At 32.0% G+C, this 22,828-nt stretch overlaps 1 protein-coding gene across 2 annotated transcripts in view; it reads right to left on the minus strand.

Moving 5' to 3' along the window:
• Window positions 1-235: 235 nt before the first annotated feature.
• The window catches only part of LOC130452749 (retinol dehydrogenase 12), a 30,294-nt gene continuing 7,701 nt past the window's right edge, over window positions 236-22,828 (minus strand). Inside the window, exons 2-5 of one of the 2 annotated variants that reach the window (XM_056792167.1) lie at window positions 21,409-21,683; window positions 5,992-6,228; window positions 2,139-2,423; window positions 236-714 (exon numbers count right to left, since the gene is read on the minus strand). In XM_056792167.1, the coding sequence (XP_056648145.1) occupies window positions 509-714; window positions 2,139-2,423; window positions 5,992-6,228; window positions 21,409-21,682 (1,002 nt within the window). In that variant the 5' untranslated portion in view covers window position 21,683 and the 3' untranslated portion in view covers window positions 236-508. The remainder of the gene's footprint in view (window positions 715-2,138; window positions 2,424-5,991; window positions 6,229-21,408; window positions 21,684-22,828) is intronic. The other variant, XM_056792168.1, reaches the window with a different exon arrangement.

Below are 22,828 nucleotides of genomic sequence, written 5' to 3' on the forward strand. Positions count from 1 at the left end.
GGACTGCAACCATTTTGAATATTTATGTTTGGGGATCGTTTCCGTTCAGTCAAAAGCTGTGTGCGTTCAATTTGGAATCAATTGTTCACATCATTTGAGTACCAATTCTACTAATTCAACTGATGCTGAATACCACTTACCGAAAAAGAGTCTCCAGCTAGAATCCTTGAGGTTAACTATCGGAATCCTGACAGGGGAAAAAATTGATATTGGAAAAAAATAAAAAATGAGACAATATTTTGTACATTGAAACGTTTATTTAGCTCAATCTGAATTGAGTATTTTATACATGTTTTTAATCGAAGAATATATTCATGATTCTTTGCACAAGAATTGGAGTTTATATTTTCAATATTTTCTTCATTCTTCTGCAGTGAATCGTTTACATAAATATTTAATGTCTTTTATTGTTACCAAAATTATCCACAATATTTTGTTGCATTATTATAATTATTCTTATTTAAACTTATACATTTGTTTTCAAATTCTATAATTATATTTATTTGAATTAAATTTTTGGATCAGTGTCTGTTAAATTAACAAACTTCTCAGATAATTCCCATAATTTTTTCGCTTTCGCTACATCTTTGGCTCCCGAACTCAATTGTTTTTCAGAACAATCCCTGAAATATCTTCCAGTCACGTGTTTCACTTCTTCAGAACAAGCCAAAAATACAGATGTTTGACAACCTTGCTTTGGCGTCTTGAAAAATCCTACAAAAAAAAAGAACTTTGAATAATGGTCATCACACGACGTAGTGGATATGCAGGGTTTCATCGTTTTCCTCAAACCCTTTTGTTAATAACAGGCACAGGATGATAAATTTCATACACATAGTGATTGAAAAAAACAATTAAAAAAAAGAATCGCGATGACATCATTATCATATTAGTATAGATAATTGAAATCGCTGATTAAGATTATGTGTCTTTAAAAATCACAAACACATTATCCAAATCACTAACTTCAAATTTATGAACAAACATGTTGTCAAGAATATCATTTTTCTACTTTTGAACTTGAAAATAATTTTTTTGACCCATTGATATAATGATTTGTTTTATTTCTTCTAATATTGTTAAACAAACTTCGTAAGATTGTCACAAAGTGAACAGAAGGAAATGTATTGAATTTAAGAACCCATAAAAGAATATTTGATAACATTTTTTGTGACTTCACATTGACTTTATCTAATATATAAAATTCTTGTGTCGCGGTGTTTGTGATTGAACTCCCTCGAAACGACTTGTCCGATTCTCATGATTTGATCTGAAAATCGAACAACATCTATTTTTCATCTTCCTAAATGTTAGGGGTAGTCCACGCCTAAATTTTTTGGTCCTATATTTATGATACAGCATTAAAAAGTACATAAAACCCTGAATTTTCAAACCTCTAGCGTCAACTCCTATTTTTTATTTGTTAATTATAAACCTCAATTTTTTTAGCAAGATTTTTTTGTCATGACTTTCACTCTCATCGTAAATTTCTCTGAATATTTACTGGTTCTAATATAAATGACAATAAATTTTATAGGTTAGGTCGTTATAAGTGAAGTTGAAAGTTATAGGTTAGGTAAGATTAGTTAGTTGTTGATGGCGTTGAATTGTTATAGAATTTGTTTTTCCAAAATCTGAGATATGCATAAATTAGGCTATGGTTATTTAAAACAGTTTTTTTATTGGTGCATTGATCATTTTGGAAATATATGTTGTTTAAAACAATAGACGTTTTTTTCCCAAAACTTTGGCAGATTCATAATTCATATGGACATAAGTCGCTATGAACGAATTTTTCAGTGCAATAATTATTTATTCACAATTTATTAATAACTGATAAAGACAGTTTCAACTCTCAGTTAATTGAAAAACTCATGTAAATAAACACGTATTATGTTTAAATTTAAATTTAGTTTTAAATCGAAACGAAGCGTGTACGTGTTTAATAAATATACCAGTGTTATTATTGTGAAAGGCAAGTCAAATAATAAGCAAACTCTTTAATTTATTTGAAGACAATTATACAATTAAATTTTGATAAATATTTCTTTTACATTCAATAAATTTCATAATATAATTTATATGGCAGAACAACGTTTGCCGGGTCAGCTAGTAAACTATAATATGAAAATCCTAACCTTTAATAATCAATTGTAAGCAACAACTGAATGGAATGGGTACATTTCTCCAAATACCAGAATCTATCATTCCTGGGTGTAGACAATTCACTGTTATTCCAGTTCCTTCTAACCGCCTGGCCAATTCCAAGGTAAAACATATGTTGGCATACTTAGAAACGTAGTAATAGTAAGGTGGACACCATGAACTACTTGGGTTCAGATTGTTGAGATTGAGTGAAGCTAGCCTGTATAGTTCAGAAGCTACAACAACTATTCTTGATGGAGATGAACGTTTGAGAAGATCTGAAAAATTTTAGTGAATTGATAAATAATCACAATTGAACAATTTCTAATGTAACTGAATGTACAAAACAGTTATATATTATGCGTTGACAATAATTAAGGGCCAAGAAAACAGCAAAAAGTTGTGGGATTCATCTAACACCAAGTCGGTTGATTTATCCAGTCACTACTTAAAGGACATTTGGCGCAAGTTGATTTTTTTGTTTTTGCTGGTACTGTGTTTTCAACTTTCCTCAACCTTCAACATAAAAATTCTATCTACTAAAGAGAATATAAAAACTCTAGCTGCTTAAAAAAATCTAAAAATTGTAACTACTGAAAATAATCCAAAAATTCTATTTGCTAAAGAGATGCTAAAAATTCTAATACTAAAAAGAAGATCTTAATTGCATAAGTCTGAAAAAAATATTTTAAAAGTCAAAGAAAATCCCAAGATTTAAGAATATAAAAGAAAAAGGTGAGTATTGAAAAAAATTATATACAAGTTAATAAAAATCAGGTTAAGTGATTTTCGACCAACAAATTCAAGTAGTTTTGCTTTTGAAACTTCAAAAAAAAACAAAAACCAAAAAACACAACTATTTTACAAATGTTGAAGAATCTCAACAATTGAATTAACAAAATTCACTAAAATATTGTTGAGAAATCTTCATGATCTTGTGCGTTATAATTTTTGAAATAGACCGGTATTTTCGAGATGTAGCTGTGTTTTATTCAAAGACTTTGAATATTAATGTGGTCACTATGAGATATTGTTAGATTAGCTAATTACGTAATAACTTACGACAGAAGGTCCCTAAGTAGGGGCTGAATAAATCAACCGACTTGCTACTTACAAGATGGATCTCACAACTTTTCATGGAAGAAGCACCGAGTTGCGAAACTTGGTTTTATTTACAAGTTTTGTTTTTGATGGCATCTCATTTTTTTTGTAGAGCGACCTCATTTTTTTTCCTGTCCAGTACCCTGCACTTCTTAGATACCAACAACGAATTTTCTTAAAGCCCACTTTCTGTCTTACGGGCTCTCCTCATTTTTGTAGTTAGTCTTCCTCTTTTTCTTCTTCGGTACAACTTCTTGAGCTTCAGCTACAGTTTTTCTTAAAGTTCACTCCCTGTCTTATGAGTTTTCCTCATTTTTGAATGTATTATTCCTCTTTTCCTTCTCCGGTATTACTTCTTGAGCTTCAGCTACAGCTTTTCTCAAAACTCACTCCTTGTCTTATGAGATTTTCTCATTTTTGTATGTAGTCTTTCTCTTTTTCTTTTCCAGTACTACTTCTTGAGCTTCAGCTACAGTTTTTCTCAAAACTCACTCCTTGTCTTTTGAACTTTTCTCATTTTTGTATGTAGTCTTTCTCTTTTTCTTTTCCAGTACTACTTCTTGAGCTTCAGCTACAGTTTTTCTCAAAGCTCACTCCCTGTCTTATGAGCTTTCCTCATTTTTGTCTTCCTCTTTTTTTTCCAGTACTACTTCTTGAGCTTCAGCTACAGTTTTTCTTAAAGCTAACTCCCTGTCTTATGAGCTTTCCTCATTTTTGTATGTAGTCTTCTTCTTTTTCTTTTCCGGTACTAGTTCTTGAGCTTCAGCTACAATTTTTCTCAAAGCCCACTCCTTGTCTTTATGGATTTTTTTCGGAGGCTTTGGTGTTACAAGTTTCAAAGTAGACAGTAATTACATCTAAGCTGCCCAGATTCGTAAGTTTCGAAAGGGCCACGTAAGCTTGATCGGATGTGAGTACTGCAGAGCTGATATCCATCAGCGCATTATTGAGAATTGGGTTCTGACGTTTGAATATAGTTATAGCTTATGCTATACATATGGCAAACTGTTTGCGATAAACATAAGGTCTTTTAATAATTTCAAATTTAGTTTTGACAGGAGTAATCTGCTAAACATGTTTTTCAATAAATATAATGTATATTTTCCTTATTATTTTTGTATTTTCTGTTTCAACCTTGACTTTTCATCAACCATTAACATTTAATCATTTATTTTATTTTTGTATATCATATGAGATTACCAAGTTATTTATGCAATTGGTGGATCTATAAAACTGGACTGAGTAGATAAAATTTCATATATGTCTCTCTCGTACTCATTGATTTCCCTATAACTATAGTCGTACCGGCCTATTACATCTACTGTACTGCAATTGTAAAATATTCTAGTTTTTACGTGATTTATAATCTAAACACTAGTTTCTAAATCTACTAGAAGAGCCATAGAGATTTGATGATTGGTCAGTCAGTATTTGACAAAATTAAGAACCTTGACTAGTTATAATTTATTTTGAAATACAGGATGTCCCACGACGAGTTTAAACTATCTGTATTTGGCAAAATACTCATGGTAAAATCATGAAAATTTCTACGTTTTGGTTTTCGGACTCGATCTTTTTAACCAAAATATTTTCAAAGATGACTGATTTCCGGTTCTACCGGAACTCGACTGTAACTTTGTTATTTTAAATAGAACATCCTATATATCAATACATTTTTGAAATATATGTGAAATTTTAGTATACTTTTGTCTGAAAACTTTTTTCTAAAAATGCATACTTTTTGATTTGTTGATTTTTTTGTAAAAAATTTGAACGTTGCAGACCTTTATAAATTATTTTTTTTACAAGGACACCCTTAAAGGTATGAAAATGGTTTCTATTTGGTTGCTTTCAGCAAGGCTTAATGTATTTGAATATATTTGAAATTTTTCCCATTTTATACAGGGTGTGTATAAAAAGTGTTCAGACTTTAACTTCATAAATACCAAATTTCTTTATTTTTTTAAATAGAACTACCCGTTTTGTCTTAACTCAAAATATGAAATTTTGTCCACGATTTTTGCTCTATACTAATATAGGTAACAATTAGGCCAGGACATTTATATCCTGGGAAAAAGGAAAAATATTTGTAATAATTGAAATTCTGATTATTGAGGTATTTCAAGCTCTAAAAATATGATGTTTTCCTTCAACAATAATACAATGTAGTTGAGTTATTTTGTACGAAAAGATTTCACGTTACCTTCATCTATTCTCCGAGGAGAAAAATAAATATTTTTATGTTATATCTATGTTATATTTAGATTCTCATGGAAAATAAAAGAGAACAATGACCTGGGACGAGCGGTGTTTTTGCAAATGTTAGACTTGTTAGATAGTTATACAATGTTATATAATGTTTATGATTAGCATTTCACGCTAAACCTCCCAAAAGTAGCCCCTGAACATTTTCTATCGGTCAATCACCCTATTTTTTATAATAATTTTTTTATTGTAGAGAAAATAAGCTGACAGAGTGAGGTTAATATAGTGGATGTTACTAAAATGTACTTTTTGCCGGGGTGTAAAACAATAATTACACACAATATCTGAGCTTATATTGAAGAAGTCTCGTTATAAACATTTAACATTATAATTTTCATACAAATTATTCGGAGACAGTTTTTTCTTGTCACAATTATTCATTATATTAAATATGACAATTAAACTTTCGTTATTGTTGATTATTTATTAACCTTTTTCCATTCGAATGAATTCGGAAATGATTGGAAAGATTTAACTCACCTATCAATAGATGGGTCAATAAGAAGGGACCAAAATGATTAGTTGCCATCGTTAGTTCAATACCATCTACACTCTTCTTGAAAGAACTTTCTGCTGTACCCGCATTATGGATAAGAACATCCAATTTGGCTTCTGTTTTGTTAATGTCTTCAGCAAATTCTCTAATAGATTTTTGAGATGATAGCTCCAATTTTTTGACAATAATATTTTCATTTTTAGTATTCTCTATTAATTCGTCTGAAACAAATCAAAATTAATCACGATTTGTTGCTTCTAATCACAATAATTCTAATCATCACAAGATGTATGAGGTATATTACACATACGAATATACAGTATGTTTCTAAATTCATGCGAAAAAATTCAGGGGAAACTTAAAAATTCTAAAATTGAGATGGGTCATTCTTATAACAAAATTACTTTATCCCCTCTTTTCCTAGATATCACCCTGAAAAGGTGGTGACTAAAATTCAGTTTTGAAACTTTGAATTATGTAATTTTCGTATTCTCACAAAGGACTAATCATGAGTAATTTTTCAATATTCCTGTTACATATACGAGTGTAAAATTAGCAACTCTCTCTTCATTTCATATCAAAACTTTTTTAAGATTTTTTATGAAATAGAATTATAACTTGAGATTTTTGTTTTATCTAAAAATATTTCTTATTGTTAAATTTTTTCCCAAAACCAATAGCTGCAGAGAAACAGTAAACACAATAATTCATAATAAATTGAGTGGATAACAATGAATATGTAAAACGTAATACGATTCACAATAAATACTTGAAAGTAAGGGTTACTAATTTCACCCCCCTATCATGTTGGATAATATTGAAAAAATACCCCTTGGGGAATGCACTGCAATTTTTTGAAAAAACTCAATTCTAATTACCACCTTTTAAGGGTAATATCTAGGAAATGGGTTAGGAAATTTTGTTATAGGAAAAACCTATCTTAATTTCTCACCTCCTGCATTTTGTTGCATGAATTTAAAAATACCCTGTATACCGCTGCAACTGTTTAGTAGGTAGGTTAAGTTGAAGATGACAATTCAAAATATGCAACCACTCATTGCGAAAATGATAAAGGGCGGAGTAAATCTACTTTTGTAATTGGACAAAAAAAAGTATTAAAACAAAAATATCAGATGAATGAGGAATAATTTCAAAATAAATTGCTTAAAAGACACTTTGAAACGATATCTAGAAGGAGCCAACCTAACCTAACCTAAAAAATTGTTTTTTGTTATATACAATCTCACAATTTATGAAAGTTTAGTATTCCATCAGATGGAATTCCATATTTTCAATTGGATTGTAGTAGTACAAAATTTGGAATGTTTCTATAAGATGAAAAAATTACTTTCCCTTCTAATCGTTAAAGTTTAATTTTTTTTTCAATATATTATACTATGAATTTGATAAATCTAATTATGTAAGTTTAAATTGGAGACAAGAAAAAAGGAATATGAATATTTTCTGATAATTGAAACAAAAAGCTCGAGGTTGGGAATCCGGCTACCGAACCGGGTAGGTTTTCTCGTTTCTTATAACCAAGTCGTTTCTATTAAATATTACGTAAGTATAATGTAGAAACTATATTGATACAATAGGACAATTAATTAACATCGAATGATGAATTGTTGCGTCTCTCATTTAATCCATGTATTGTCCTCAAAATTAAACCACGTTTTCAAGTCACTATATTGCAATATATTTTATAAAATTACGTAAAAAAAAACAAAGTGAGTTAAGTGAAGTGCTCCAATTCAATGACCTCAATTTTAAAATCCAGTTTTCTTGTCATGATTTCTACTCTAACAGATCTAACAATTATTACAAGTTATCACCTTCAGAGACTGAAGGTAAACTGAATAACTTGGTTATCGAAACGCGCGTCAGACAGTGTAATTGCGAGTGGTGGTGGTGACAATTTTGAATTTAGTTTGTAAACGCACCTTCTCATTTAACAACTGTCACTGTCAGTTTATTCAGTAGACTTTTCTACATATTCGTTGTGTGATATTGTCGTGCCAGTTAGACTACGGGTTGGTAGAAGTATCGAAAATATCGCTACCTTTGAAACATCCATAGCAAATGAACCAAATCAGTCAAATCCACGGCATTCTCAAGAGTTAGGCATCGCCAAGACCACTTTATGGTGAATTTTGCGTAAGGATCTTACTTTACACCCATACAAGATCAGGCTCACTCAAGAATTGAAGCCGATGGACCATTCGAAGCGACGTACGTTCTCAGATTGGGCTCTGGAAAATATGCGCCAAGATGATCAATTTCATCACAAAATCATCTTCAGTGACGAAGCTCATTTCTGGCTCAATGGTTTTGTCAATAAACAAAATATGCGATATTGGGTGGGTGAAAATTCACATGTTTTTAATGGAAAATTACTTCATCCTCACAAGATAACTGTTTGGTGCATACCGGCGGCATCATAGGGCCAAATTTTTTCGTCGACGATAGTGGTCGCAATGTTACTATGAATTGTGATCGCGCTATGATTATTTTTGGCCCGAATTGGAATATATCGACTTGGACAGCATGTGGCTTTAACAGGACGGCGCCACAAGCCACACACCACACGTTACAATCGATTTATTGAAGAACAAGTTTGAAGAGCGTGGACCAATCGATTGGCCGCCTCGTTCGTGCGATTTAACGCTTCTAAATTTTTTCCTTTGGAGCTATGTCAAGTCATTGGTCTATGCTAATAAGCCGACGACGTTGGAAGAGCTCAAAATCAACAATGAACACGAAATAGCAGGCGTTTCGCGCGAAACGTGTGGCCAAGTCATGGAAAATTGGGTGCAACGAATCAACCGCTGCGAACATGCCCGCGGTAGCTATATGAGCGAAGTCGAGTTCCATTCATAAATGTTTTGAATGTACTTCAACCCGATAATAAAGTTTTTGAAAGATCTCAGATGGTTTTCATTTTATTTTGAAAAAAACTTGTCAAGTCCTTATTAGAAAATCCCTTAGTAGACCCATATTTTTCTAAAAATATTTGAATTCCAAGTCTATTTTCTATTAAACCAATTAGCTCTATTTTTGGATGAAATCCCACTTCGTACACTTTAAAGGATGTGGTATTTGCACGCTAATTAACTCATTGATAGTAAGCTGGGTGAACCAGTACAGTGGCCACCAAGTTCACCAAATTTCAATAGACTGAAATCATTGCAAGCATGCATAGATTTCTTTGGATGTCATTTCGAGCACTTATTTTGATAATCAAGACGTGTATGTATATGTGAATATAATAGTTTTTTATTATTTTGTGGTTTATTTATAATACACTCGATTTTCCTGTGTAATCAGAATACAACCTGTACAGTACCGAACAGCAATGTTAAAATGTCAGGTTTTAGATAATAAATCATGGAATCTCACGATTAATTGTTAAATTATTAAGTATAGGTACATAATTATTATTTACACAAATTGTGATCCATCTTGTATCAAGTTCAACGAATATTGAGGAAATAAATCATTTTATAGACTTTCTGCTACCATTCGAACGCATTGGCCGCAACAGATCATCATTCTCTTATATTATACAGGGTGTTTAAGTTTTTATGATTTTCAACGAATATTGAACACATCACATTTAATATTTTTACAAAGGGGAAATTAAGCTGATTCCAAAAATGCAATAAATTATGGAGTATATCTTTTCTGCAATCTGAAACACATCCTACTATTGTGAATAATTTAAAAATATGAGAACTTATGATGGCAATAAACTTGATATCTCAAAGTACAAAAGAGGCACATCACACTAATCAAATAACCCTGTATATGATTTTTTCTGTGTATGTCATCGGTTTGAAAGAATTAATGAATGGACAAAACGGTTCGAAGAGCAGACTGAATTAGTAAGATATGATCCACGTTATCACTCGTACTGACGCGAATTCGACATTCGTTCTCTAATAACATCTGACCGATGTCTCATAATGTGTACATTATCTGATAAGTTGAATATCAAGAAAAAGTGTTCACTAATTACTCAAATGGATGTGAAGATGGTGCTAAAAGTTCTCACCCCTGATCAGAAACAAGCTGATAGTTAGATAAACTATAAAATGACCTGGATATTTGATTATAACCCTGATACCTCTATACAAAGAAAAAAATGTGTAGAAATGGGTGGGAAGTGTGCATAAACTAACCGTATAAGTAGCGACCCAAGGGACCATTGATAGTTTTTCAATTGTTAATGTCTTTGTCAGCTAAATAGTGACTCGTAAGTTATAAGTTATGTGGCATCAGAACTCGTTGACCTTTCCTCATTGAGTCAGTTTTGGCGAAAAATCGTTCCAACGATGTCGCGGCACCCTCTGGTAAAAACTTTGCCCACTGGGATTTTTTATGTTTTCCATGATGAAATCACACGTCAAAGGAACTATCATAGTGCGTAGATGAGGCCACGGTTCTAAATGAGTTAACTCCATTCGATTACCAAAGATAAGAATAAAGCTAAAATCCTTATAGAGAGACGAATAAAAAAATAGGTAATTGAGTTTTTAGATAAGTTTAAATTGATTGAAGTTTACAAATAAATCAATAACTGAAAACAATTTTAAACAATGAGTTCCTTCACAACAAAGAAATCAAATCTTTGATAGACGACCAAATTTTCTTATGCAATAACAAGGCAAGAAAAATATTTTCCAAATTACTCTCATTATTTATTAATACTTCATTGGATATGGTCCATTTCCTCGAGGAAATGTTTCTCAAGTTGTACGAGAATTTCAAATAAATATTTTATTTCTCACCAGGAAGAACCGTCTAAAAATTATTACCGAGGATAAATGAACTGGAAGAAACGACAGCCTAATAGAATGCGTGCCTTTTTTCTCTTCTGCATGTTTCAAAATAACGAAGGTTGTTGTCAGATCCACATGCTTTCACCCTTCTCATCTTAGTACGGGTGAAAATTGAAACATTTGTTCTCAAGCTGCGAAATTATACAATTATTTACTATTTAGTTTGTCCAAAAGGGATGAAATTAGTAACTAATAATCAGAACAGTTTCTTTAGAATCAATTAATTGTGATTGAACACAACCTATCATGTTATTATAATAATTTATTGCAGTATCTATAGATGATGATATTGCTTTAGTGTAAATAAATTTAATAAAAACAATATACAGAATGATATCTTGCGATCTAGAAGAAGAATTCGGTGATTTATCCATTAAATATTTATTTAATAATTTCGAATTCATATAGTGATATAAATGATATAACAAAATTATTTATGAAATTTGATATCAAGCTTCATGATTGTATCCATAATCAATAATAATCGTGTGAAATCTACTTTCATTGATATTGAATTTGCTGAATTTTCTAAATTTTGAAGGAACCTTCCTTTATCTACTTTCTATTCCAAAGGTCAACCAAAGATTATGGTATTAAAACTCTCCCATTTTCAGAATTCAACAGAGACCTAACAAGAAACTTGTATAATTCTAAGTTCCACTACTTTCTAGGCAGCCATATCGGTTTCAGTACTACAAAATAATCAGGTCTTACTTAAACTAGTGCTATAATACTTTTCAAGTTTTCAAAACTACTTATGCTCAACTTTCATTTTCACACAAATAAAGTAAGGAAAATTATTATTTTTTTATCAGAATCGTACTTCCTTGGACTCCCAAAAATTCTAGTAAATCTTCATAACAGTATTGTTGGTAGTACTGGCAAACTACTGCAAATGAGCAGAAGGTTCAATTGTGTTATCCTCAATGCAGCCTTGCAAATTAGGACAATTCATCAGCTCCAAATAGATGGAATAGAAACTCACCAAAGTATTTCTCAACTAGAAAATAGCCTAAATAAAGTTGTTGAATAAATACACATTATCAACATTGAATCAAAATAAAATTCCAATTTCTAATCATATCAGACAAAAGATTTTGAAGAATCCTGAAGTGAGGTGAACCAGTAATGGGAAATGAGAGATATTGTAACTAATATGAAATCACTCAATAAATCGTGTGATCGACACACAGATGGCGCGGCCCTTGTCAAATCCATATGACGTTTATGAAGAACCAGCTTTCAAAAGACTATGCGTAAAAATTCATGACAATTCGATTAGTCAGAAAAAAAGTGAGAGCCATTTAAGTCAAGCTACTTTTATTATTTTCAAAACAAAGGATTCAAAACAATTTCAGGTGTTAATTAATCATTGCTTCTTGATAAAAAAAAATACTGTACAACATCAGCAAAAGCTTCAAAAGTTGGACAGATGAGATTTTATATCTTAAATACTATATAACCCAGTTTTATCCCATCAGTTAATTTAAGAAAAATCGTAAGGAGGTGCACAATAGAAATTTAATATTTTCTATCGTAGACGGCTCTATAAATTTCTGTTACATAGTGAAAACAGATATAGTTTAAAAAAACAACTTTCTATATCTCTGGTCCACTCAGAATCTTTTCATCATTATCATGTTTATTCCGTTGTGAATATAAACCAAACAAAAAGTCAGTATGATTCCAAAAATGCAATAAAATATAGGGTGCTTCATTAGAAAAAAATGTGAATTTGATATGGCACAGCATTCTGGAACACCCTGTAAGATTGTAAGAAATTTTTAATCTTGAAAAATAATAGTTATAATCCCTCAAATTGATATCTCAGAGGACAGAGAATGCACTGAACTTTATTACACTAATCAATACCTAGCTAGAAGAAAATAGAATTGTAAGAAAAATGGTATCACACAAGCTGCTATACAGGGTGTCCCACGACGAGTTAAAACTATCTGTATATGGCAAAGTACTCATAGTAAAATCATGAAGATATCTATGTTTGGGTTTTCGGGTACGATCATTTTAACTCAAATATTTTCAAAGATGGCCAGCCCGGTTCTACCAGAAATCGACTGTAACTTTATTATTTTAAATTAAACACCCTGTATTTTAATAATTTTTTTAAATCTACCACACCCACATTTCTAAAAATTTACAGAAAACATTTGATATCTGGATAACGGTACGGTTGTATAGGAAAGTATACAAGAATTTGCATTATTCATCACCCCTAAATGCATTATAATAAAAAAGACCGGGTAATTCTTTAAAAAAAATAAAGAAATTTGATATTTACGAAGTGCAATTTTGAACTCTTTTTATACACACCCTGTATAAAATGATATACACATAGATTCAAATACGTCTGACCTTGCTTAAAGCAACCGAACAGAAACCGTTTTCATATCGTCAAAAGTATCCTCGTAAAAAAAATGTATAAGGGTCTGTTTGCAAAAAAAATTAATAACTCAAAAAGTATGCATTTCTTGAAAAAAGTTCAAAGACAATAGTATACCAAAATTTTACGTTGATTTGAAAAATGTATTTATATACAGTCGGCCTTCTTTGAAAACATTTTAGTTAAAAACATGGTATCCGAAAATCCAAATGTAGAAATTTTCATGATTTTACTATGAGTATTTTGCCATATACAGATACACTGTATCTGTGTATAACTCGTCGTGATACACCCTGTATAATGAGAAATATTACTGCTTTATTTGTAAGAGGTCGTTAATCTGCACTCAGTAATAAAAAAATCTTCTTTATTGTTGATTATTGTTGAGTTACTATTAACTTGATTGTAACAACATGATAATAGTTGAAATTTCAAAATCATTGAGTTATTACGCGCGAAAAAAACTACTTCAAAAACAATTTTTGAAAGCTGAGTTTTGAATGAAAATAAGTACTAACACTATCGAAGTTATCCCAAATCACGACATTTTGAACCTAAAACAATCGATTTCATCAACTGAAAAGACCATAACAACCGTTTATTTGAAGTACTTATTGAATTATTTCTATCGACTATCTTGGTGGAATGAGAACAAGAGACTATCACACATCATGATGAGGTGATTGGGAAAATGCAATAAGCCCTCGCATTTGAAGATAAAGGAATTGCTTTCTATCAGGAAAATGCACCTTCTCACAATTCAAGGTTCGCCATGTATAAGGCTTACCAATTGCTTTTTTAATTGTTTGAACATCTACTCTCTTCACCAGACCCGACCCCCAGTGACTTATCCCTATTTGTCAACCTTAAAATTTCACTTAGATAAGAGAGAAGACGACGTTTTCTTATACGTAAACACCTACGCTGGAGATAAATACGGAAATGTTATTTGAAAGACTTAAAAAGGTTAGAGCTTCGCTATAAAAGGTGCATAGACTGAAAATATCTTGTTTTTTAGTCGAAAACTCTTCATACAACCCTTATATGTGAGAAAGGAGAGAAATATCAACTTTTCAACCGAAAATGATTACTGAGCTTGAAAATAAATTAAAAAAAAGATGATATGATTTCTATGCATCCACTTTATCTCCACACACGAACTAACCTTGCTTTGGTCTAGTTTCATAACGTCAACAACTAGTTCTTTCTTCAGTTGCGGACAACCGTCAGCAACGTTCAATCTGATGCAGATAACGACACCAATGAGAGGCAGAACTACATAAAACTGTATTCAGTGAAAAATCTTCATCCTGTTTCGGCATTCTATTCTATTTGCTGTTAAAAGAACTATTACAAAAGGTATGAGACGCTAATGTTAATCGTACTCAATCACAACTGTTGTTGGTTCAAAGCAGTATTACAACTAGTCGTTGAGTTAATGATATCATACAAACTACTGTAATATCAAGGGTTGTCTTCACTATACACGTCCCAATATTCCACGTGAAAGTTTCTCTGAGATACCAGTTGTAATTATTCACCGTGGCCACCTCGATCACTAGATTTGAATTTCATAGAATACATGCGTGATATAATACAGAGGAGACTGTCTACTGTGCACCACCCTCCCCCGATTAGGCAACACTTAAGACAAGCAATTTGAGTTGCTTCAAATTCAGCTATGCATTACAACTTTTACTAAATATATGTTATTGAAATTTCTCACAAATGTCATCATTCCATTTTAATATTGAGGTATGATATTACGAAAAAATAGGAGCCAATTAAACTGCCATCTCAGTGCTTAAATTGAAAATATTCTCGAAACATACAGAGTGAGATTTATGTATGGAACGACTCAATTATTTCGGAAACGGTTTGTACGATTTTTATAAATGTTTGTGTACGAGGGTCTTGTGATACGGCAGGTATTATATAATTGTATTTACATTGTTGTCAGATCTTTCCTTTTTTTCGGAAAAATAATGAACTTTCTGTCTTGGAATGCATCGTTCTGTATATTTTTCGCTTCTCAAAATTCTCATCAAATGTTATCTATACCTACATGCAATAATTTCGGAGTTATAGCTACATTTGCGTTATCTCCACCGAAGTTAAAATGATACATTTAGGTGGCTATGACTGCTACAATAACAAATTTCACGTTTCAATAAATTATTGTTGTTGAAGTTTATTGAAAGTCACAATAGATCGTTTATCTGAAAAAGAACGAACTGATATTTTAATGATATTAGGATATTGTAATAAACGAGGAAGTCAACAAGAAACAAGGAATATCTGTAATTATTTACATCCTAACCGAAATCCCATAAGAAGATCTAGACAAATATCCAGGGAACTTGATATTTGGCAAACATACGTAATGAAAATTTTACGTGATAATAAATTCCACACAAAGCAACATTAGTTCAAAAGTTGCCAGATGACGATTTTGATAGACGTGAAGAGATTGCAGACCTAATGATGGAAAATGTTACAATTAAAACGATCCCAATTTTTCAAGTAATGTTTTGCGATGAGGCCACTTTTTTCATTATTGGGAACGTAACTCGGCATAATTTTAAGTACTGGTCACGTAAAAAATCCTCTTTGGATGCGTGAATCCCATACCCAATATCTCGAAAAATTGAATGTATGGGCTGGCGATAAAATAATTGGTCCTCTTCTCATTGAGGGTGACTTAAATAGTCCGGCGTATATAGATTTACTGGAAAATAGTATTATACCTGAGTAAGCTCGGATATTTCCAAGTCCAAGTAAGTATTTACAATTTACAGTTGAAAAAAATTTTCAGGCAATAAAAATATCCCAAACGACAAAAGATGTGTAGTAAGGCAATACCAAAACAATGTGTTTCCGAGAATATGGATTAGAAGGCGTGGTGTTATCGAATAGCCCTCGTGATCACCTGACATGAATCCTTTAGACTATTTCCTGTGGGATCACTTAAACATCATCGTTTATAAAACAAAACCTGCCAATATTCAGGTATTAAAAGATAGGATTACCACAGAGATAAGAAGAAGTGAGCAGTTAGGGATATTGCAAAATGTATTGAAAAGTTTTAAAAATCGTATGGCTTGTCGAATTGAAGTAAATGGACAACAATTCTCCACTTCAAAAATGTGATATCTACTCCTAGCATGACACAATATTTAAAGATTTGTCTTCAGTTGTTGTAGGTTTTCTGCGAAATGATTTGGATAAATATTTCACTGCAACAGTTTCGTTAAACTTTTTACTAATTGACACTAGAGATTTTTACGAAATTTTAGAAGCACATGAATTTATAAAATTTGTACGAGCCGTTTCCGAGATAATTGAGGCGTTCTATGCATAAAACACACTGTATGCTATTTAACTATTGAGTTAATGTCTTTATTCTCAAATATAATAAAACCATTGAGTAGATTCTCAATACTTAGACATAGAAACTCAATTTCTGTGCCATGAATGATTTAAAAATGTCAATAAAAGTTATTATAAGAGTTAAATTCGATGAGTCGCAGAAAAAAATCGTTATCTACCTATCAACGTAGTCCTGAAATATTTAATATTTCAGAGCATGAGCTATTAAACAATTCTTACTAATCTGAGTTATTAAAGCAATTATTCAATTGAACTAATTTACCATTATTTCAAAATCCAACTGACACAATCAATTATATATCTTCATGTTTAGTACATTATTCGATTGCGGAATCAACACATCGTTAAATAAGAAAGTTAACGTCATTTCAAACTTCTAACATCACTAACATCAAAGAATTTCCAGCGGTATTCGCTACTTTGTAAGTAGGGTGTGCACCTTAACGGAATAATCAAATATTGCTCCTGGCATTCCATATATAGATAAAAAAAACAATCAAAACTCATGAAAGAAAGGGAAAACATGCTACAGACGTTGGAAACAGAAGATATCTGTCGAAAACAGATGAGACATTTATCAGATACAGAAAAAATATCCTGAATGAAATTTTCGTGAAATAATATATTACAATCCTTGTTCGATATTCTTCTATTGAATATTCTCGCATCCATATCTCCATTCTTATTAGAGTTAATGGTTAAGTTAACTAAGTAAGAATTCCTAGAATTGGATTACATTTTATACCTCATTAAAAGCTAAAATTGACCACCTACGTTAAAACATTCACATCAATAGAGAGTAGAAATATTAGTCCAGGCCACCAAAGTTTTCACCTCTGACTTCTATGAACCCTCATCGAGTTTGATGAAATTTCGACCACATGTAGGGAATACCTCGAAAAGCAAGATTTACCCAATGCCGATGTAGGCTTTTTCCCTAAGGGTGAGTTCCAACCAAGGTGAAAATTTTTATGTAAAAATCGGAACAAGTTTAAATAAAAAATTATTTTGAGCATTTTATTTTTGAAAAATTGCTAGTTTCTGATTATGCGCGATTTTATAAACGCGATTATACACGTTTTTAATAGATTTTTCGAGATAATGCTACTACCGGAGATAATTCAGAATTCCTTGGACTGCAAAGAGAACTATTTAGACGAAACTGGAAGAGTTGAGTTTTACCACCAAATTATCATCATCATGTTTGATGAAAGTATTGCAGCTAGAAGACGAGATGAAAATATATACAAACTAAAGGACATAGGGATAGCCTATTACCTAAGAGATAGTCTGATCAAATCAAAAAAGTCAGAGTCCAATCCCAATAATAAGTAAATTAGTAACCAGTTCGTATAACCTTGTATAATTTATTCATTATTCATTTATAATTACATAATCAATAGATATTTCCACTTTGAACTCAATAAATATGAAAAACTCGTTTCTATTGAAAATAAAATATATTGAACTAGTTGAAGCTACAAATGATATCAACGATCCATCATTAGAATTTCTAGGTTAAATTGAGTTCAATAAATGTAATCAAATGATATTGTTACCCAGAAATGTTATTAGTGAATAACAGAAATATTTTCATTTATTGAAAATTAATTCTATTCAAAGTGAGAGGAATAATCAACAGAAAACCTACCTAAAGAACTATTTAAGAATAACTTATACTAACTAATCTTGCTTATTAGAACCCTATAACATATCATAACCAAATGTAAAAACCCCAATCAAATTATGAGTTGATATTTAAAAATGTGTTCCTACATATAGGTTCTTTCAATAACTCCGATGGATAAGTGTAATCATGGTTATTATAGTCCGCCATAAACTGTTCAGATATGCGTTTTAAATAGTTTTCTTGATTTACCGTACACAAACGTTTGGTACGCATGAACGAGATTGCGCATAATGAGTTATACATAACTTTTAACATTTTTTCTTATTCATTCACAAGTTGAAATGCTTACTATTGAAGTATTACTGTTCCTGTCGTTGAACACAACAAAATCTGGCAATGATTTATTTATAATCTAGTAAGATAATGAACCGCTTCCTATAGTTCTATCACTCTATGAATTAAAACAATAATTAGTCGAACCCGAATTCGAGAGAGTTGCATTTCAATCTCAATATCAAAATGATCTGTGCCAATTTACGTACGGTGATGGTAAAGAAATGTGTACAGACGAATAAGCAGTTTGAGCACGCTCAAATGCTACAACACACCAAAAATATTGGAAAAGAGCAAGATATCGTATTAGAAGATCGACCTGGATTTATTAGACAAATATCTAAATATTTTTCCCAATGGGTATGAAAAACAGAAACAATCTCATAAATACAAAGAAAATTTTCTCATGAGATCAGCCACAATGGATCTTTTACTATGTTGAAGAGCTCGAAATACAGAGTAAGGAGTGGAAACCGCCAAAAAAAGTCAAGATTCCATCTTCAGCTCAGTTCCAACATGACTGTGAGCGATAAATGGGAAACTTGGGCAGGAATTGCGTACTAATAACACACTCATACCCAGGTCCGCCACAATAGCTCAGAAAGTCTTCTAATTGATTGAACATTCGTTTATCCTATAGATTGTCTCGGAAATTACTGACTATTTCCTTAAGGAACATCTGTTTGATAGACATTTTCCTTTCGGATACTATTTTTTCAGGTTTAATAAATCATTGATTTGCAGAAGTGCGACAATTTGTATGCTCGAAAAGTTTTTCACGGTCACGATTATGAATGAATAAACTAGGTTCAGGGGTCAAACCGCATGGGAATTTTGAAAATTCTCGACGTTTCGGCTCCCACTTTGGAACCATTGTCAATAGAGGGAAATTATTCGTTCATTGATAAGAAGTGACCCAAATAGTTGTGGATGAGTGTGTACGAAGCTCTTAATATGGAAAAAATATTGCCAATGGCTTTAATTACATTATAACGCTCAAATATATTCGAATAGAAACAACTATTATCAAACAGAGGCGATAAAAACTCAACTCTCTTCCAAAGAAGCCGAAATAATCATATAAGATGTTTTCAATGTCGTCCAATCATAAAACAGTAAGGTCTCGAAGATATATATAAAAGTACTAATATTGTTGTCATTCCTTACAACAGCAATAACCCTTATTATCTAAATAATATAAATAACCTTCTCATTACTTCCGATCACTAAATTGTCCTCAATGACTCCCCAGATATCTGGAAAAGACAACCAAAACCTTTATCAACAACTCCAAACTCATACCGCGAGAAAAACCATCCAGTATTCCTCGTATATACAATCTTGCCAAATCCACGATATTGATCCACCACTACTTCCTTTTGTCATTGTATTTTATTGTCTGTCGCAACTCCTGGTCAAACATGTTGCTGAAACTCTGCTGAGCATTCCCAATCGCACCTCAACAACTCTCGTTATTTAATTGCTCTACTCAAAGGTTTTGATATTTCTTCCACAAATATTTATGTTAGCTTTGATTTACCAACCGTCCCATGGATGTCCTTTCTAGACACTAATCACCATATTGCCTCAGATTATGGTTCACTTATCAAACACTGTCTAACAACTACTTACATATTCCAAGGTAACTTTCTCAGACAACTGGAATGCAATCAAGGGATCCCCTTTCTTTCCCGTCATTGCAAACATTTCCGTGGACTATTTCGAATATGGAGCACTATTCTCCCCCCCCCCATTCGACCAAGCTGTTAACTACGACATGTTGATGACACTTTTGTTATATGGTCTCATGTAAAAGACACATTAGATTTCTTCCTACTCTATGTGAATGGCGTACAGCCCTGTATACAGTTCACGATGGAAGTAAATGCTGATCGCCTTTCTTGACAACACCGAAATCATTCATATGGAACTTGTATCTGTGGGTCAAACCATAAACGCCGCCTTCTACTGGCAAGTTTTGAAACGGTTGTTAAGACCCATCCTGCGTGTTCTGCCATAGTCAAACAGGACTGGGTATTAGGTACTGCTGTACGAAAACGCGCCTGCTCGCTCACTGACTTACTACCTCGTGTACAATCATTCTTGCTTTAGTGTGGTATAACTGTCCTTGTTCATCTTCCGAGGTCCTCTGATCTGGCCCCTGCCGACTTCTGTTCGACTGCATAAAAGAAGTTGTAAGAGAGGCACGTTTTGTAGGCCATCCAAAAACGTGTCAAAGATTACAGAAGATACATGAAAGTGGTCAATGTACAATACTAAAAATACTAATTTATTCATCAATTACATGAAAATTATTTTCGAATTGGTCTTTTGCTACTTCTGCATGTTTCCTATCTTCTATTTCTGTCCACATACCGGTCATCAGAGAATTTACACACTTAATCATTCCATTAATTCTAAAAGAGATGAATTGAAAATAAAGTTTTTAACCTTATTCTACTCGTATCATAATAATTATAATGAATGGTCGAAGTGAATTTAGGCTTCAGAAGAAATAAACAGAAGATCAACAATAAATTCAATCAATAACAAAAAAAGGCTCTCAAAAACGAGTTTCCAGTTGCAACATTAGACTCGTTATTCTCTTAAACACCAGGTTACTCCAAAAAAATTTATTTATGTAAATAATATGATGCTTCAAATAATTCATTTTATTTCTATACATTGTTCAATCAATTCATAATGAGGGTTTACAGATTCTGATCACGTCAATAATTCAGATGTATGAATAAATCATATAAATGAATACAAAATTATCATTTAGAAGATAATCAAATTCACTCACCTCTGACCTTGATACCTGATTCCACGTTTCGACATGCGATAATTACTCTTGCACCTCTTTTGGCTATTTCTCTCGCTGTCTCTTTTCCAATTCCACCCGTAGCTCCAGTAATAAGAACAGTTTTCCCATCCATTCTCACTTTTTCGTGGAAAAATCCACAAGTTACGTAGGCGTAAAATTTCAATAAAGAGACGACGGTTAAGAATCCGACAATCAACAGAGATAAGATAGCTTGTAATATTGGGTGACTTAGGTCCAGTCCAAAAATAACCATGCTGGAAAGTAAATAAATTATTGAAATTGATAATATTTAACTTAATCCTAAGAAACATTCTTGTTTGGGTGGTGGGGTATGAATCTGAAAAGTTATATACAAAGGGTATTTCAAAAATAACGTGTGTGAGAGAAAGAAATGCTCTATTGTCAGAAAACTGTTACAATTTCTGAACAAAAGCTTGTAAAAACTAAAAAATAAACATAAAAATAACTGAATGAAGATACAAATAAAAGGAAATTTCAATATACAGAAGAAAACCACAATAAGTAACAAAATGATAGGTAATAGTTGTAGTTAAGATTTAGTATATTATTCCATAGCAAAATTAAACCAGTGTGCATCATGGACCGGAATTAAATGTTATCAGAATAGTAGTTGTTTATAGAGTAGAAGGCACTTTCCAGTAAATATGCCCTCAAATTATTGCGGAGTATGGGAAAAGATGGTATCGATTTGACTTCAATTGGCAAATGATTGTGCTTTTTTGCATTGTAACATATTGAGCACTTAACTAATTCTGAACGTGGAGTAGGAAAAGGTCATGCTCCGCGTTCCTAAGTGGATGGCTGTGTAATGATTTTTCTGAAATTGAAGAAGCGTGCTTACGAATTAGACAAAGGGATTCAAAAATGAATAATAAGTCGGAATTTTTTATCTCAGCGCAAAATAAGAGATATTTTTTAGATATTTAACTTTTATTTAAATATGTAACTTCCATTTCAAGGAATTCTCAACGACAAGCAGTGAGAATTTTATAGATTCAATGAAGACAAAGGTTGTGTTATTTATGGATTTTTATATGATGAGACTTCAATTTTAGACACGTTAACACAGAAGATTAAAACCGCACCATGATTTAAGGTGATTGGGTCACTAGATATGGTCCTATGAAGTGCCGTGAGATCAGGATTGCTACTAGAGAAACTAGTATAGTCTGCAAATAGACCACTGATGTCTAAATAGGTGATGTCGTTTATAAACAGAACAAACAAAATGGGGCCTAGATAGAAGACATCGTTGTATCAACCCTTACAAGCTATAGTACTGCAAATTTTTAATTGAAATATTGTGATTAACAGAATCCAAAGCGTCAGAAAAAGCACGAAAAGTGGTTGCAGTGGAATGATGGCTGTTTAGGCTAGA

The sequence above is a fragment of the Diorhabda sublineata genome, chromosome 2, assembly GCF_026230105.1.
Source record: "Diorhabda sublineata isolate icDioSubl1.1 chromosome 2, icDioSubl1.1, whole genome shotgun sequence".
Taxonomy (NCBI): domain Eukaryota; kingdom Metazoa; phylum Arthropoda; class Insecta; order Coleoptera; family Chrysomelidae; genus Diorhabda; species Diorhabda sublineata.